The sequence below is a fragment of the Electrophorus electricus genome, chromosome 26 (assembly GCF_013358815.1).
Source record: "Electrophorus electricus isolate fEleEle1 chromosome 26, fEleEle1.pri, whole genome shotgun sequence".
Lineage (NCBI taxonomy): Eukaryota > Metazoa > Chordata > Actinopteri > Gymnotiformes > Gymnotidae > Electrophorus > Electrophorus electricus.
In genome coordinates, this window is record NC_049560.1 from 1,818,994 (window position 1) to 1,837,355 (window position 18,362).

An 18,362-nucleotide genomic window follows, 5' to 3' on the forward strand; every position below is an offset into this window, starting at 1 on the left:
GGCTGGTTATCCAGTGATGAAGCCTAAAAGATGGTACCTTTTTATACTAGTAGTTGTGATGACTAAACAGTGAGTTTAAAATTAATTATTAGCTCATAAATTCAAATTGTGATGGCAAAGATTCATTCTTGTTTAACTTCCACAAAATTTGTCTTAAACAAATCAGTCATTTTAAGGTCAGGTTCCCCTGGCCTCAGGACATGTTAAGAGCAATGACCACATGTAAAGTAAATTTTAAAGTTTTATTTTGTTGTTTCATATAACTTTAATCAATATTTAAAAAATATATTTTAGTGATCTCATGAATAAAGTATTAAATATCTCTTACAAGATGAAAGAATAAATGAAGCCCTAAAATAAATAAACAAATAAATAAATGCATTTCATCTGATACATATTTGGTGAGTTTAAAAATCAAAAACTGCTTTTTTGATTGAGTTGCTTTACTCCTTTTTTGTTGTTGTTGTCAGGTATTACCCTGGTAACAACTGTCCAAACAAACATTTCTAAGATGTGCTAACTATATATGTGAAATTTTACTGCTAGAAAAGCTGGTTATGTCATGAAGCTGGATGAGACAATGGCAACATTGTTAAAAGCTGTAATCAATATTAAACAGATTTCATTTAACGCATTTGGTCAATGCACAACTTATTATTTGCTACTTTACAGTTTTGGATTTCAACATTATTTTTAAAATGAGGAAGAAAATTTTAAAAGTGTGTTGGTATGCCAAAGCTTATGCAAGAAATCTGGATAACCTGTCCATGTCAAATACATGCAGTACTTCAATAAGAGCAATGGAGACTGACACATGCCACTGAATACAAAAATGCTGCAGACATTTTCCTTATGAACGCAACCACATTGCCATAGTGGCAGCAGTGTCATCGAGATCTGGTTGCATATTTACATTTACTTGTAACAGAAAGAGACCATCTCTTAATTGTTTTATGTAAATTACAACATGGATTGATGTTGTATCTTATTTCAGACCTCATTTTTATTCATTCTACCTCTAAGCATCTCAGTTTTTCATATAATTTGCTTTTGAATATTATTCCTTAACAACTAAAGTCTTAAATAAATAGGGGACTATTTATTTAATAATTTATTTAATAATTTATTTATTTGCTTCTAGTGCCATGACTTTGGAACAGTCTACTGATTTCTATCAGATCCAGTCCATTTCATAACTATTTTTGTGACGTCACGAGGAGAGGCAGGATGTGGGGACGAGGCACGATGAAACAGATGTTTTATTTGACATATAACACTAAGACATAGCATTCATTACTTACACACTACTTGGGTCAAACACTGACAAACACTAAAATCAAAGTCCAAAGAACAGAGCAGTGATGAGTTCAGGGTCAGTCTATCCCAGGTCATGCAATAAACCCAGTTATCTCTTCACAATGCATCTAATAACAGGTATTTTACAACTTGATTTAGAGTGAAAAAAGGATTCAAATTTATCAATACATTATTTTTTCATTGTATGTAATTAAAATTTAACACTACTTTTACTTATCTCACATATGCTGTATGCATAAGAGCAATTGTTCCTTATGCAGGAAGACAACAAAACATTATTTTGAGTCCCTCTGGACAACAGCATCTGCTAAATCATGTAAATGTAAATGTGCAACCAGATATCGATGACACTGCTGCCACTATGGCAATGTGGTTGCGTTCATAAGGAAAATAAATGTCTGCGGCATTTTTTTGTTCAGTAACATGTATCAGTCTGCATTGGTCTTATTCAAGTACTGCATTTATTTGACATGTAGAGAAGTTAACGAGGATTCCATGCATAATTACATTTATATGTATTTGCTGATATTATTAACAGCAATGTAGACAGGTGAAATATTCTCACCTGCTTTGCATAGTATATCCTTAACATATAAACTAATAGTAAAGATTTTGGGCATACTAATGCACTTTTTTAAGTTTCTTTATCTTTTTAAAAATAATGTTGAGATCGGAAAACTGTAAAGTAACAAATATGAAGTTCTGCATTCACCAATTGTGTTAAATGAAATCTGTTTAATATTGATTACAACTTTTAACAATTTTGTCATTGTCTCTTCCAGGCTCTTGATATAATCACCTGGAAGGCTTTTCTAAGAGTAAAATGTTGCACATATTCTTAGAACTTCTTATAAATGTTTGTTTGGACATTCGTTACCAGAGTAATGCATGACAACTCACCCAAAAAAAAAGCATATCTTTTCCAAAGACATGGATCAAATGAAATGCATTTATTTATTTGTTTACTTATTTTAGTGTCTCATTTATTTTTTTACAACTTGTGAGAGATATTTAATACTTTATTCATGAGATCACTAAAATATATTTTTAAAATATTGATTAAAGTTATATGAAACAACAAAATAAACCTTTAATATTTACTTTACATGTGGTCATTGCTCTTAACATGTCCTGAGGCCAGGGGAACCTGACCTTAAAATGATTGATTTGTTTAAGACAAATTTTGTGGAAGTTAAACAAGAATGAATCTTTGCCATCACAATTTGGATTTATGAGTTAATAATTAATTTTAAACTTACTGTTTAGTCAACACAACTACTAGTATAAAAAGGTACCCTCTTTTAGGCTTCATCACTGGATAACCAGCCATGAGAGCTGTTGTTCTTGCCTTGACTCTGGCCCTTGTGGGTAAGTTATTATCAGATAATGGTTTAATTTCCTCAAAAACATGGAATGAATTGAATTAATGCTTTGAACATTTTTATAAAATGGCTATTTACCTGTTCTTTTCTTACTTCATTTAGCAAGTCAGCAGATTAACCTCGGTAAGTTATTTTTAAGAAGAGCTAATTATACCCTAGACACACTCATAAATGTTGAATTCATTATGTATTTAAGGTATTTCAAAGTTATAACGTGTTTCAAAATTTCCAGAGTTTGCTCCCGGTAAGACCTTTGTGTACAAGTATGACGGTCGGGTCTTGGGCGGTCTGCCTCAGGAGGGTCTGGCCAAGGCTGGTGTAAAAATCAGCAGCAAAGTTCTCATCAGTTCTACGTCTCAGAATACCTTCCTCCTGAAGGTAAAATGATTTGTCATTGCATGAAATATGAACTGTTGCTATGTAATCAAGACACATATGGCTAATTTGTGCGTTTAAGAAACTCTAACCAAGGTTTGTGATCATTTTGCACTCAGCTCTTGGAACCCCAACTCTTTGAGTATGCTGGTGTCTGGCCCCAGGATTCTTTCATTCCTGCCACTAAACTTACCTCAGCATTGAAGACTCAGCTTGTGACTCCCATCAAATTCGAATACTCTAATGGTGTGGTTGGTAAAGTATTTGCCCCTGCTAGAGTTTCCTCTACTGTTCTGAACCTGCACAGAGGCATCCTCAACATCTTTCAGCTCAACCTGAAGCAGACCCAGAATGTCTATGAGCTGCATGAGGTAAGAGAATAAATGTATTTTAATATCAGTTGATGGTTCTGTCATATTCTGATTTATCACCTTAGCTCAAAACATTTCATTTTCTAAGGATGGAACTCAGGGTGTCTGCAAAACCCATTATACGATCAGGGAACAATTCAAACCCCAACAAATTGCCGTGACAAAGTCCAAAGATTTGACCGATTGCCATGAAAGGGTCATCAAAGACATCGGTTTGGCTTATACTGAGAAGTGTGTTGAATGCCAACAGGTGAGCTCATACTTTATCAATGAGTTCAAAAGTCGCATTTAAAAGTGTGATTTAGCACATGTAAAATGTACACCTTCTAGAAGTCATTCTGTTCTCACCACAGAGACTTAAGAGTCTAACTGGAACTGCAACCTACAAGTACATCATGAAGCCCATTGATGATCATGCTCTGGTCTCTGAGGCTACAGTTGAAGAGGTCCATGAATTCTCAGCATTCAATACATTCAATGGAGCAGCCCAAATGAGAGCCAAGTATGATCTATCTGTTCATGTTTCATATCCTGTCACAACCTTCAGGAAATTTCATGGTATGAAAAAAATCTGAAAGGTTATTTCTCACAACAGCCAAACTTTGAGGTTGCTGGAGGTGCAGAACAAGCCCACTGCTCCTAGCAATGATCAGTACTCAGCCCGTGGATCCCTACGTTATGAGTTTGGCTCTGAGATTCTTCAAACCCCCATTCAGCTTCTGAAGATCAGCAATGCACAGGCCCAGGTATCATTGTTCATGTACATTAACCTACATGTATAAGATGTTTTCATATATTCATCTGAAAGAAACAACTTGTTCTCTTACAAGTGTCATTGTTTTTCTATCAAACGTTGAGGCATTTCCTTTTCTCTATTTCAGATTGTGGAGGTATTGCAGCATCTGGTTGAACACAATGTAGCTAAGGTCCATGAGGATGCTCCTCTGAAGTATGTTCAGCTTGTGCAGCTCATGCGTTTTGCAACCTTGGAGAATATTGAAGCCATTTGGGCTCAGTACAAGGCCAAACCTGCTCGCAGGTAAAATTCTTAGGAATACTTTAATGAAATAAAAGTGCAGCGTGATTTGGCCTTTTCTAAAATCCTTCTTCTGGTAGACGATGGATTCTGGATGCGCTGGCTTTTATGGGTACACCAGTGGCTTTGAAGTTCATCAATGAGAAGTTCCAAGATGATGAGCTTACCAAGCCAGAACTCATCCAAGCCCTTCCGGTCACTTTGCACATGGTCACTGCTAATCCCGACACTATCCGTATGACTGCTGTGAGTAGCTATTTTTAGCGTTATAGTAAATGTAGTTCAGCAGACACTTAGAGATCTTATAAAACCTTATAACCTTCCACTCTGTTTAATAGCGCCAGGCATTGAACCCAAAACTCAAGTCAATTCCATTGCTGCGTGAGATGGTCATGCTGGGCTATGGTTCCATGATAGCCAGATACTGTGCTGGAGTTCCTTCCTGTCCTGCTGATCTTATGAAGGTAAAACCTCTGATCTTTCCATTATGTCTATAAATCATCATATCTAGATTCAACTACTTTTCTTAATAGGCATATATATCAAATATAACTATGTCTAATTTATAAAGTTGCTCAGAGATTAAGAGAAGAAAGATTTATACTGTTAAGTATGATGAATTTCAGTGCTCCTTAATTGTAATGAATGTGGACTCAAAGCTAATACATTTCATCTCTCAAATGTTTTCCTCAGCCTATCCATGACATTGTTGCTGGGGCTATTTCCAGAGCTGATATTCGTGAAATCACCCTGGCACTGAAGGTTCTTGGCAATGCAGGCCACCCTTCTAGCCTTAAACCCATCATGAAACTCCTCCCTGGATTTGGAACCGCAGCTGCAAATGTTCCCATGAGAGTCCAAGTTGATGCCGTCTTGGCCCTTAGGAGAATTGCCAAGAGAGAACCAAACATGGTATCCATCACATGATGATAGAACACAAAATGCATTTTAGCTCATTTTGATCATGGAACTAAATCTTTTGCTCTTTTATAGGTTCAGTCAGTGGCACTGCAACTCTTTATGGATAAAACTCTTCATCCTGAACTGCGCATGGTTGCCTGCATTTTGCTCTTTGAGACCAAGCCTTCAGTGGCTCTTATGTCCACTCTTGCTGGTGCTTTGGAGAAGGAGCCCAGCATGCAAGTGACCAGCTTTACATACTCTCACATCAAGTCTCTGACCAGAAGCATGGCCCCCGATTTCATCAATGTGTAAGAATGTCTTACTTTTCAAAAATATTACTTAGTTATACTGTTGAGCTGCAAACCGCAACCCAGAAGTGACTACTTTGAATCTTACAGGGCTGCAGCAGCTAATGTTGCCATCAGAATCTTGAATCCCAAACTCAATAGACTGAGCTTCCGTTTCAGCAGAGCCTTCCGCTATGACCTTTATTTGTGTAAGTGTTAAAGAGCTTTGCTATTTTACTAAAAGAAATTGTACATCTCACTCAAAAAAATGTAAATGGTTTTATTACTGAACAATACATTTTTTGTTGCATTCAAAGCTCCTTTTCTGGTTGGTGCTGCTGGTAGTGCTTTCATCATCAATGATGGTGCCCACATCTTGCCTAGAGCCATTGTGGCAAAAGCACGTGCCTACCTGGCTGGAGCTGCATCTGATGTTCTTGAGGTAGGAGGTGCCCTGTTTGAGGATGTCAGTGAACTCATGTAAATCAGGCAGTTTGTTTCTACAACTGGGATTGCCATTTGTTATTTGAACCAGGTTGGTGTGAGAACTGAGGGACTCCAGCAAGTGCTAATGAAAATTCAAGCTGGTGACGAGAATGTTGATTGGATGACCAAGATAAAGCGAATCATGAAGGCAAGAAGCTACCATTAACACTGAATTCACTTTATTTTAATAGTTTCATCTTGATCTAATTTATCAAATATTTATACTTCCTCTTTTATTCCTTACAAACTGAAGAACTGGAAGAGCTTGTTGCCAACAAATCTGCCATTGGCCTCCATGTACATGAAACTGTTTGGACAGGAAATCGCTTTTGCCAAAATTGACAAAGCCTTAATTGAAAGTGTCATTGAACAAGCAGCACAGGTATTTAATTAAGAAACTTCTTTGTTACAAAAGGTTTTTGATTGCCTTTATTAATGAAATATAAAGAAATGAATAAATTATTACATGTAAAATCTAATCTTATAATCATTCACTATTTGGAGGTTGCTACAGGGCCACGTGCACAAGAAATTGTGAAGGATATTGTTAGTGCAATGCAGACTGGGATTGATCACCAATATTCCAAGTCTCTGCTGCCAGCTGAGGTGCGTCGCATCCTCCCCACTGCTGTTGGTCTGCCGATGGAGCTCAGTCATTACGCTGCTGCTGTTGCTGTTGCATCTATCAATAGTAGGTTTTCACCTCAATGTAACATCCCAGCTTTAAAAATGTGAATTTTAGAAATGTTTGACCAAGTTATTACCTTGATCCTTTTAGTTCATACAACCATCACACCTCCTCTACATGAAGAGACCATCACTCTTGATCAGTTATTGAAGACTAATCTTCAGTTGCGTGCTGAAACCAGACCAAGGTAGACTACCACAGACACCTTTCAAATGACTGAATCAGAAAACAAGCCAGTGAAACTGCATAAACATGTTCCTGTTGTTTGTCTTTCAGTGTTGCAATGCAGACATTTACTCTAATTGGAGTGAACACTGCCGTCATTCAGGCTGCTGCAATGGCCAAAGGAAAGCTCCATATAACTGTGCCAGGAAAACTGATTGTAAGAGCTGACCTTCCGAAACGCAATTTTAAGGTGGAGGTTTTGCCTGTTGCAGTTCCTGATCATGTTGCAACCATTAGGTAATTGAAAGATGCCTTTATTTCTAAGAAAATGTAAAACATTTAATAAAAAGGCCAAAACTGATATTACGAACCTAAAGATGTTGCATATCGTGAGCCTTGATTTTTCGTTGCATTCTGCGCCAACAGGTTTGAGACTGTGGCTGTGGCCAGGAACATTGAGGACCTCCCAGCACAGAGGGTGGTATCTCTGGCACCTCCAGTGCCCTCTGATGCTCCGCCCAGTTGGATCCCTGCTTTAATTCAAATGTCGATGTGTGATGTTGTCCCCTACATTCGCATGAAGGCATGCCTAGACATTTCCTCTCGCAATGCAGGGTTTATTGACAGCGATCTTATTTACTATATTGTTGGACAGCACACAGCTCGTATTTCAGTGGCAAGAGGTAATTATTGAGGCCAAACTATGAATAATAGTTGTTCTAATGTATTACCATTATTAATACGGGAAACATACTCTCACATACACTTTAGTTGATGGTCCTGCCCTTCAAAGACTGGAGCTTGAGGTACAACTTGGTCCTGAGGCAGCTGAAAAGCTCAGTAAAGGAATCAGTCTTGTTGAAGCTGAAAACTCAGAAGAAACTGCCATCCTGCTGAAGCTGAGGGACATACTGAAAGCTGGAATGAAAAACATCCAGACCAATTCATTGAGACCCTCTTCCTCAATTAGCAGCAATTCCAGCAGTTCCAGCAGTTCCAGCAGTTCCAGCAGTTCCAGTAGTTCATCCAGTGCTCAGACATCTGATGTAAGTCTTTAGTGTATGGCTATTGTTAAGTAGTACTCATGATTACCCATTACATTATATGACAAGAATAAATCTGTTAGCAGTTATGGGTGGTGTGCAACTCACTGTTTTTAGGATGTATATAGTTTTAAACACCAAAACGTATTGACCTGTGTTGCCTTCCAGTGCTTTTTTATTTTTGCACCTCCTCAAACACAATCTCATGAGTCATTCATTGTTTCTTCCTAGGCTACTTCTATAAATGAACCCTTCCAGAAATTCCATAAGGATAAGGTAGATCCAAAAAAAATCTCTTCAGCTTTATTTTAATTTTGTGTGTTTATATGCATTATCTTTTCCTGCATTAAAAATAAAAAATAATGAGGTTTCTACTTTTATTGCAGTACTTGGCCTTACAGGGAGTGTCAGGTACCAGCAGCTCTAGCTTTGAGAGACAGGTACAGCAAATATTTAGTTGTGAATTTAAATATGATAAGCACAATACATTTTTTTTGCTTAACATCCAGAGGACTATTGGAAGAAGTAAAGTGCCTCTTTACATTTTTAGGCTAAATTCCTTGGAGATGCTCTTCCACCTGCCATTGCCATCATTGCTCGTGCTGTTAGAACTGACCGTGTACTGGGATATCAGCTTGCTGCTTACGTGGACAAGTCCACTTCAAGAGTACAGATTGTGCTTTCCTCCATTGTAAAAAATTACCAATGGAAGATCTGTGCTGATGGTGTTCTGCCAAGCAAGCATAAAATTGCTGTAAGCCTGGCTCTCTGTAGCAGCTTTCTAAGAGAACACACAGAATATTAAAAATGTAAATATATGACTTGCATTGAGCATATCTCTTTCTTATTAGGCCAAGCTTGCATGGGGTAAAGATTGTCAGGAATATTCTGCATGTGCCAAAGTTGAGACCGGTCTGCAGCAGTCAAAACTTGCTGCCCGTTTGAAGCTGAAGTGGGATAGACTCCCAGAAGTCCTAAACATTTTGACCATCTACACCAAGAGGTACACTCAACAAGATCAAAACAACAAATGTTTTGCACTCTGCCAAACTGATTCATACTTATTGCTTGATTTACTCTTTGATTTTCTTACATCAGGGCATCAGATTACATTTTAATGGTAGCTCCTTTGGTCGGAATTTCTGCTGAGAAAGCCAATAACAAGGGCAAAGAGATTGCCTTAACTGTGGTTCTATCAGATCAGGACTCCCTGAACATTATTCTCAAGTGTCCAAAGGTGAGAAACATTTTTGTCATGGCTTTGCACAACTCAATATTTTAATACTTTAACATTTTTAATGTTGTTCATCCTTAATTGTAGATGACGCTGTCAAGGAAAGATGTGCCTCTTCTTATTTCCTTGCCCATTGGAAATGATAGAAATGTTGCAGTATAAGGAATTTAGATATTTGTGCCATTATTGAAAAATGTTTAAGTAAGTCCTGAAAGTAACTCTTCAGAATGTAACAAAGTAAATAATTATGTAAAATAAATATACAGCATTCCAAAAGAAAATATCTCTTGTGCATTTTCTATGTAGTTTTTGTCACAATTTTGCTTTAGAAATATTGTGATGATCGAGACCCCTGATAATACATCTAGGGCTGGGACGCCCCTGTAGATCTCTTATACCAAGACTTCACCTAATTTTGGTTCAATAAGTCAAAAAAAGGAATAGGGTAAAATGCACAAATGAAGCACTAAATACACCATTTATTTTACAATAATACTAAAATATACCTTTTATGGATGCTAAAAAATGTAAGTGCATTAACAATATTATTCCAAATAGCTTTCCAATATTAATAAAACACTAAAGCTGATGCTCAAATAGGCTGTTGATCGAGATCAGCAAGACTGGAGCCTGTTAGTCCCTTACAACCTTTTTATGGTAAGGGAAGTAATGTATGCCTCCACTGTTTCTCTGACTTAGCTACTTTATGCCTACTGGCAACGAGGGCTGCTAGATGTAGTGATGGAGGCTTAAGTACATCAATTCTCCCCCTACAGGTCAGTCACTGCCTATGTACAAGAAACAAAAGAGCATATTGGCCCTGGTGAAACAGCACATGGAGAAATGACAATGAGTACAATAGAGGCTTACATTCAGCCTGCACAACACAGGGAATTCCAATCTAGGGAATGTTTCTTGGTCCTGATACCCATGTGTAGGTTCATGGCCACTTGCCAGGGGTCATTCAAGGAAAAAGTAGGTCTAGTAAACTATTATCTGAAACAGCCCAGAAGAAGGAAGGTAGAATACATATACCACATAAACCTGTTAAAAAAGTGTGTCCTTAGCCTGTCAGTCCTTGTAATTGTCCCAGAGGCCCCTGCCAAGACACTGGTACAACATAGGAAGAAGTTAATCATACCAAAATGGCAGGAAGTGGCTGATTGTGTGGACCAGTTCACCATTGTTTTCTCAACCAGCCTCAGCCACACACTCATTGTCCAGCATGTCATTCATATCCGGCTAGGCATCATTATACGACTGCACCCATACTACATTCCCAAAGCTCATCACCAGGCTATAGAGGAAGAATTTATGAAAATGCTCAACATTGGAATCATTGAGCTCTCCACAAGCCGATGGTCCAGTCGAATAGTGCAGGTGCCAAAGCCTGATGTAACCTGGAGATACTACAGGGTCTTCAAGATGCTCAGTGAGATATCAGTTTGATTCCTATCTATTGCCCAGGGAGGACGAGCTCATCAACTGGCTAGCTAAGGCCCAGTTTGTCTCCACACTACACCTCATTCTTAACTCCTAGCTGCCACTGGCATTACCAGGTCCCAGCTTTCGGTACCCATGGAGCTCCTGCCACCTCTTCCTCATCTGATGGATACAGATTTGAGAACAGGCCACCCTATTGTTACCTACGTAGATGATGTGATCATCCATTCTGGGACGTGGAGCTCCACCTGAACTCGGTGCTAGATAGTCTATGAGGGGCTGGACTCATAGCCAAATCAAGGAAGGGCCATCTGGGCTTACATAATCTCATTACCTGTGGTATCAGATTGGAAAGGGCCTTGAGAGATAAAGGCCACTATCTGAAACTGCCCTCATCCCAGCACCAAGAAATAGACATAGGCATTCCTAGGCATAGGCATAGGTACAACCCAAACTTCTGTTGCCCCATCATCATCAAAATTGATGCCTTGGAGTGAGGTTTACAGGTGGTACTGGTACAGACGTTTTATTATCAGCAACAGACTGACTGCTGCCAAACAACACTATGCTGTCCTGGAGCCAAAGGTCCTGGCCATTAAATGGGCTGTTGAGAAGCTGCACTATTACTTACCTGGCAAACCATTCACTCACTGGATTGGTCATGCTTCGAAGATGCACCAGAGCCAAAGAGACTTACAGGTAAGCCATTGATTTCTGTCTCAATTTTAAATTTTTTCAGGTGTGGCATAGGGCAATGGCAATGCTGATTCTCTCTCTCACCTCCCTGCTTTCTGGATACCCCCATGCCTATGGGCCAGGACCCTGTTGCATTGAGCAGAGTGCACACCACCTTGCAACCAAGCCGCACACATTCCTCAACCAGCCTGGAGCTGCTCACGGTGCTGAACAGATAAAAACAACCTTCAGTACCTGTGTTTTAGACCATGCTAAACACTTGACTTGGGAGCGTAGTCAGAAGATGGCAGACACATAACATGATGAGGCCAGTGAACACAGCTGGTGCTATGCATGAGACCACCTGCATTGACTCATCTGGATGCCTACCAAAGCCATAAAAACACTGTGCCAAAGGCAGATGCATGAATGCCAGCTATAATTAATATTACAAATCGCATGTTTGTGCTCTGTTTCTTACCTTTAACTCAGTGAACTACAGGGTCCTTCTGCCAGAGACTGAAGAAACAACTTTTGATTGATCGATTCTGTGACAACTGAAAAAACTGAACAAATAGTACTGCAGAGACTCCTTTTCTGTGATCATTGGAAAAAAAATTTGAATTATTGAATGATTCAATTATTGCATAGAAAAGAATAATATACACATACTGAACATATAAAAACTAGTGTATTTAAGATTTTTTCTCTAATTAAAGAATAATTCAAATAATGAAATCCACCACTGCTTTGCTCTAGGCATCTACAGAAACCGAACTGGGCAATCAAAATAAAAAACTTTAAGGTGAACAAAGTAAATTCTAAAATAGCTAAATGATAAAAGATAAACCACACTAGTAACAAATAGTAGAAGCCTACAAACCTTAAGTGGCTCTAAATAGACTGAATAGACTGTTATAGTGTCTTATTACATATTTAAACATATCTATGACAAATGGATCTTAATGATAAAACTACACAAGGAAATTTACTTAGTATGGTTATACATTTCCTTACCATCATCCCTGCATCTCTACTTTTACTACATGGCATTAATTTAAGCATGATATACATATTTTCCACTTAGATAAGAAGAAATGTAGGGTAAAGCAGAATACTAAAGTGTGCCATGCATACATAGATCAGAGCCATTTAAACTGTAGAATAAAAAGAATAAAATTCTTTAGTTTTTAGTGTAGGTGATTCTAGATGCAACTAAAGACTTTTCCTAAAAAAGGTTTCTAATTATTACATGTAAAACCTACAAACAAGTCTCAGACCACTGTCCATCTATGTAAATGGTACAGAAAGCATCCCATAATAACAAATGTAAATTATCCTTTAGCAATATATTTATTTGACTCTGATCTCCTCCCTGGTGCAAGATCTGCTCCACAGTGAGTCCAGTCCAAGTAGGCCCATTCACTAGGCCAGTACATTCTAGAGTGGAGTCTTGGGAGATGATATGTGTTTCTGTTCTTGAACAGCATCTGTATGAAAATGTATAAAAATATATTAAAAAGTTATGAAAGCACTGCATCTGGAATATACAGATGTTTGTGTTCTAAGAATGACAATCACTTACATTCTGATAGGGTATTTTGAGTCTTTAAGTTCATCTGGTCTGTGAACGTCATGTTCAAAAATTGATGTTTTAGCCAGGTTGCACGGTCTTCCTCAAACATTTTCCTCTGCAAAATTAAATATACCCAGGACACAATGTTTGGTAAACAACTTTGCTGTGTAAAATCATCAAACCAGCATTAGTGCCTATATTGTTACACCTACATTGTCTAGAGATTAATTTAACACGATGCAATATCAGCAATATCCAAATTTTCAGAAAACAACTATAAAACATATTTCATAGCTGGGATCATCCATGGGGAATGCAACTCACGATGCTCCCACTGGAGATGGTCATGCCCGATTACTGCTGTTCAAGCAGTGTCACTGACAGTATTGCACCACTGTAATCAGCTAGCCATGGAATGGTGTATCGAAGAGATTAGCAGTCTCTTACATATGTAGAAAGGCACTTACCTTGGCTAGTTGTCTAAAAACATGCAATGACAGACTGCATCCCAACTACCTTCCCTACACATCCCACTGGTGACACAGATATGGGATACAATTGTGAGAGCAATGTGTCATGTGAGAATTACAATTAAAATTTTCAGTAATAATTAGATTAATAACCTCGTGGCCCAGTCTAATGGCTGCCTCTGTGAAAGTCCTCCTCTCCATTTCAAAGTTCTTCTTCTGCTCCTCAAATGTTTTCCATTCCTCTTTCAAGCGTTCCTTCTCTTCTAACATGTAGCAGTCAGTCAGGACAGCTGCAGTCTCCTCATCCCAAGGAGTACTGAGCTGCTGCTATTGATTACATAGATAAGAACCCCCGCCCCCACACACACATCAAAGAAAGACATAAGTACATTTTTCTTAGCATCAGAGACATTATATGATCAGCTGCCATAGTACGCTCCCCTTCCCACTGGTCATGTGGTTTGGCCCACCATGTGCAGTGGGAGTTCATTGTTAGTCTTGCTTGTAACCATGGCCCTGTTGTCAGCGCACACCTGCACATGGTTCAGTGTTATGATGTCTGTGTGTATTTAAACGGCTTTTGGTGTGTATATCTTTGTCAGTCATTGTATTCGTCATTTCCTGTGTTAGTGTTCGTTTTCATGTTCATGTTCACAATGTTCCTTGTTATTCGTATTCGTGTTCACAGTTTATGTGAGTGCCATTGTCTTTCACGTGTGTTAATAAACGTTTATCACAGTTAAGAAAATCTGTACGTCCTGCTCCTTGCCCTGCGGCACTTCGGCCGTTACTTCTGCACAGCGGATTACCTGCAGGAGCTGTTGCTGAGTGTGAATGAAGTCCTTGCATTGCTGGATCTCCAACTTGAGTCTCTCCATCTCTTCCTGATGGACCTCTTTGGAAATCATTTCCTCATTGATCCCCTGTCCCAGGTGCACCAGGGAAGCTGGAAAACAAACAATAGGATTCAATGAAATGTAATAAAACTAAGTATGTTTTATTGTTCAATATAAAGATTATTTCCCACTGGCAACCCCACCCACTCCTTAGTTAACAGTTGTGTGTTTTTCCCACACCAACCATGGCTTCAGCTCATGGACACTCTAATAGTTTTCTGATGACCTGGATAAGTTTAGATTAAGTACATTCAAGCACTGAAATTATGACATTTGGCAATACATGGGTGTGCCCATCAGTGGAGAAACCTGGAGGACTTTCATGCTTCAGTATACCCTTGTTGTCTAGGTTTGCCATGTGGTCTTTGAGCTTCCTCCACTGCTGACGAATGCTATTGCTGAGCTGCTCCCGAGCATGTTCGCAGGACATCTCGGAAGTCCCCTTAAAAGAGTTCTCCTCCTCCTCATCAGAAGCTATTTGCTGGACATACAAAGTTATGAGGGACACAATTAATGATGGAATCATGAAACAACAAATACAAATAATTTATTTATATCCTAAATTTGTTGTATTGGACCTGTTTGAACATAGTGTTCATAATGGAAAACCCATTTAAGTGTTGTTATCATAAAAGACTCACCTGGTCTGTGAATTCCTTGGGTTTCTCCTCTTTTTGTGTTTCTCCGCTTTGCCTCTTAGGGCTTAAAATTCCCACCATTTCCTGCTTTATTTGCTGGAGCACTTTCTTCAACTCAGCATTTTCAATCATCAGCTCCCTCTGGTGTTTATCAAACTCATTCAGAAGAGCCTTGTACATATCACTTTCATGTCTGAGTAACCAAGTCAATCAGATTAGACATGTAACATTAGTTCTGCAACATATAAAACTAAATGATACTTAGGCCATGACAAAGATTACCGGGCTGATCTAACTAAAAAAGTCAATCTTATTTAGATAAGACACAAGAAACACCCCAAAAAGTACTACAGCAGTCACCTTGAATCTGTTTTTCCAGTTTTCCACTGACTTCTTTTCCCATCAGATCTCCCAACATAATTCAAAACATCCATCCCTAACACACAGCACACACATGCAGGCATTAAATGTTACAATGCTTTATTTTACTTTTAAAAAGTGCAGATTTGTGGTGTTTTTTTGAGGCAGCACCAGTGTAACTCACTTGTTTAACTTAAGGGTGTATGCATTTGTTTTAGTATTATTTACCCCACACACAAAATATTTAATGTGGTATAACATTCTATATTATACTTCACTTAATTTCTCTGATACTGATGCACAAGAAATTCTAGCCATTTTAGTTTAATTTGCAGTTTAAACAAATTACTGTTATAAAGTATTATATATAGTGAGTACATACCCTGTTTCTTGTCTTTCTTGTCAGTCAGTAACTGATTGAGGCGCTCTTTAAGTTTACCAAACTCCCTCTCTTTCCTTTTCAAATTGTGGTTGTACTGTGAGGCACGACTAGCAATGACATTCTGAAGCTTCTGAACCTATGAAGAAATAAAAATGTTACAAATGTTCATTACACAGTGAATGTGGTTGAAAGGAACTGTTAAGAAAGAATTCTTGAATATGACACAATAGTGTGGTTCCTGTCATTTCTAATTATAATCAGCACTTCATTTTGTGGGTGGTAAAGTAATATCTAGCTGTGACCTTCTAGCTGTGACCTTCTATACTTCAATAAACCTTACTTACCTCCTCTTTCTCATTTTTCAAACAGTGATGTAAAGCCTTTGTGTTAGCTTCCAGCTGTCGTTCTCGCTCACACAATCTGAGATTTTCCTTTTTGGAGAGTTCAAGTTGGTCCTTTAGGAAGGGGATCAAGATAGACAAGACTTCCTTTGAGTTCAGGGCTGTTTGAATACCTTCTGACATTTAAAAATCCCAATGCCACTAAGCTCCAAACACCATCATTCGTCTCACAACAGGCTGTTGTGTTTGCATGCAAACTTGAAGACGTAGAAAAAAATTCTTCTTTCTGCCTATGTGTGGATAAAACACAGACCTTGAGCTTGGAGTTGGTGAGCTGCTGGCAGTGCAGATCACTGCTGACCCTGAGCTGCTCCACTTCCAGCTCAGCCAGCATTCCCACAGCACGACGATGCATCTGCAGCAGGCCATACATGCTGTTCAGTGCTGAAATGACATCCAGCTCCCGGAGCCCATTCAAGTCAAAGAAAATCGATGGGAACCCCAGTGCCAACAGCTCCTGTGGTTTTAAAAGAATATTGGGTAAATCAATAGTTTACAAGTTAAACGTTTTACATATTTAAGGACATTATTTATCGAGAACAAGGTCTGGACCCTGAACAATAAACTGGACAATAAGGATTGAGTGTATTAATAAAGCATCCTTACCTGGCTGATGTACAGCATGCATTCTGATGTATTGTTCTCTGTACAGAACTCAGTGTTGCCAATGTAATGTCTAAATGGAAGAAGGGGTATTGTAGACTGGCTGTACTGCCTTGAGGGAGGCATTGTAGAGGAAACATAAATGTTGTTTATGTCCTCTGTGCAAAGAATAATAAGACAAATCATTATTCATTCTCTGCCTACTGTAAAAACATAGCAACTGTGCAAGGCTGTTTGCAAAATTACAATATAATATAGAATAACAGATATATAATACCAATACCATTTTAAGATAAAGATATTGTGTTCTTAATCATGTTTATGAGCAGAATTGTTGTAATGCCTATGAATTACAACATTCCACGTGCCAAGTATTATTGAGGTTAGGAGAAATCATCTCACTTAAAATAGCACTTTACTGTTATTTCTAGAACTTATTTTTTCCCTCTTTACATGTGAGACTAACTATGGAGAGCAAAGGTTCTTATACAAATTGTATGAAATAAGGTTAGAAAAGGAACGAAATGTGTACAAATAAATACAATAATTTAACCATAAAATAACATGATACATAGCATAGTATTATAGCATATTACCAAATGATGACTCTGGCATTCTTTCAAAGTTACATATATCCAGTGTCCTATATACTATGTAGATCAGTTATGCAAAAGCAATTAGGGCGCAAATGTCCTGAAAAAGAAGGGCATGTTAGGTTAGCACTTCTCTGTCAAGTAAGAAAAAAATAAAAGAAAAATTCCTGTAATGGGGTTACGTGCATGTATTAGTGTCAATGTTATAAATTACTAAAAAAATAAATACATTTTGAAGCCCAAAAATAATTTAAAAAAATATATTATGATATTATATAATATTATAAAAATAATATTATGTTATAATAATAAATTAAACTGGAAAATCTCAGATAGATTAAATGGATGCATTTGTGTATTTGGAGCACTTGTTTCAGGTAATAACCTAAACAGCATTTAATCTATCAAAAGTAGGTCTAGTAGCACCATCTCCGAAAGTGTCCCACGGGGGGGGGGGGGGGGGTTTATAAGCAGCATCTAAGTAGGTAGTTAGGTCATTTCTAGAGCAGGTAGTCATTATAGCTGAGAGATTAATCAGCAGCTATAACATGTCTATGATAACACCTAGGATGTTTATAATGCAAATGTTAACAAACAGTTCAAGTTGGTGTTCTAACGAATCTAAAGGGGGTTCTATCTCACTAGCTTTGGCTTGCAGAGAATCGGGCCAAGGGGACCTTGGCAATCGTCTACGTAGTTTACAATTTCAAAACGCACACCACAAATTTCAGTATAACAAATTTAATTATGCATTTTTATAACATCGCCTGATACATATAGAATTATTCGAGCATTCATGAAGGGTTTAAACGTAATGGTTGCTATGCTTTAGCACGAGTGATGATTCTCTTACTTGGGTTTTTAGCTCAGAAGGCATCACCAGGTCCCCGTAGCATCCCATATCGCAAAAAACCTGTTTAAACACGACGCGTGTCAATATTGCTCGTAATCGTAGTTCAAAAATATAATTCCCGTTTTATTGCTGTCATCTTAGTTTTCGCTAGTCTACTGAATGCAGTCATGACAAGTGAAACTGGG

General features: G+C 38.1%; 2 protein-coding genes across 7 annotated transcripts; one reads left to right on the forward strand and one right to left on the reverse strand.

Annotated features, from left to right (window-relative positions):
* The first annotated feature begins 2,645 nt into the window (after positions 1-2,645).
* Positions 2,646-9,375, forward strand: LOC113586101 (vitellogenin-like). Its single transcript, XM_035523188.1, has 26 exons — positions 2,646-2,685; positions 2,802-2,822; positions 2,926-3,077; positions 3,194-3,445; positions 3,534-3,695; positions 3,799-3,947; positions 4,041-4,191; positions 4,327-4,484; positions 4,562-4,727; positions 4,820-4,945; positions 5,175-5,393; positions 5,475-5,692; positions 5,783-5,880; positions 5,989-6,113; positions 6,207-6,307; positions 6,404-6,539; positions 6,662-6,848; positions 6,936-7,032; positions 7,122-7,307; positions 7,437-7,693; positions 7,782-8,056; positions 8,285-8,329; positions 8,440-8,493; positions 8,604-8,807; positions 8,905-9,056; positions 9,152-9,375. The coding sequence occupies exons 1-26, from the start codon at positions 2,646-2,648 to the stop codon at positions 9,333-9,335; spliced, it is 3,915 nt and encodes a 1,304-aa protein (XP_035379081.1). The 3' UTR covers positions 9,336-9,375.
* Positions 9,376-12,077: 2,702 nt separating this feature from the next.
* LOC113586102 (afadin- and alpha-actinin-binding protein-like) lies at positions 12,078-18,362 on the reverse strand. Of its 6 annotated transcripts, none has more exons than XM_027023989.2 (13): positions 18,178-18,362; positions 17,328-17,424; positions 16,735-16,889; positions 16,382-16,585; positions 16,072-16,182; positions 15,728-15,863; positions 15,346-15,421; positions 14,989-15,178; positions 14,684-14,828; positions 14,261-14,397; positions 13,605-13,775; positions 12,991-13,096; positions 12,078-12,895 (listed from the first exon to the last, which is right to left on the reverse strand). In XM_027023989.2, the coding sequence occupies exons 2-13, from the start codon at positions 17,344-17,346 to the stop codon at positions 12,846-12,848; spliced, it is 1,500 nt and encodes a 499-aa protein (XP_026879790.1). In that variant the 5' UTR covers positions 17,347-17,424; positions 18,178-18,362; the 3' UTR covers positions 12,078-12,845. The 6 variants fall into 6 exon arrangements, with proteins under 6 accessions (XP_026879790.1, XP_026879789.1, XP_026879788.1 ...); XM_027023988.2 differs by having other exon boundaries at positions 13,605-13,778; XM_027023987.2 differs by having other exon boundaries at positions 14,657-14,828.

Coding starts and splice junctions, on each gene's coding strand:
- LOC113586101 (XM_035523188.1), top strand. CDS start 2,646: ATGAGAGCTGTTGTTCTTGCCTTGACTCTGGCCCTTGTGG. Junction 6,114..6,206: donor CTGCATCTGATGTTCTTGAG/GTAGGAGGTGCC, acceptor TATTTGAACCAG/GTTGGTGTGAGAACTGAGGG. Junction 7,308..7,436: donor GATCATGTTGCAACCATTAG/GTAATTGAAAGA, acceptor CTGCGCCAACAG/GTTTGAGACTGTGGCTGTGG.
- LOC113586102 (XM_027023986.2), bottom strand. Junction 16,183..16,381: donor TCACCAACTCCAAGCTCAAG/GTCTGTGTTTTA, acceptor CCCTTCCTAAAG/GACCAACTTGAACTCTCCAA. Junction 13,779..14,260: donor CTCAGCAACAGCTCCTGCAG/GTAATCCGCTGT, acceptor TGTAATCAATAG/CAGCAGCTCAGTACTCCTTG.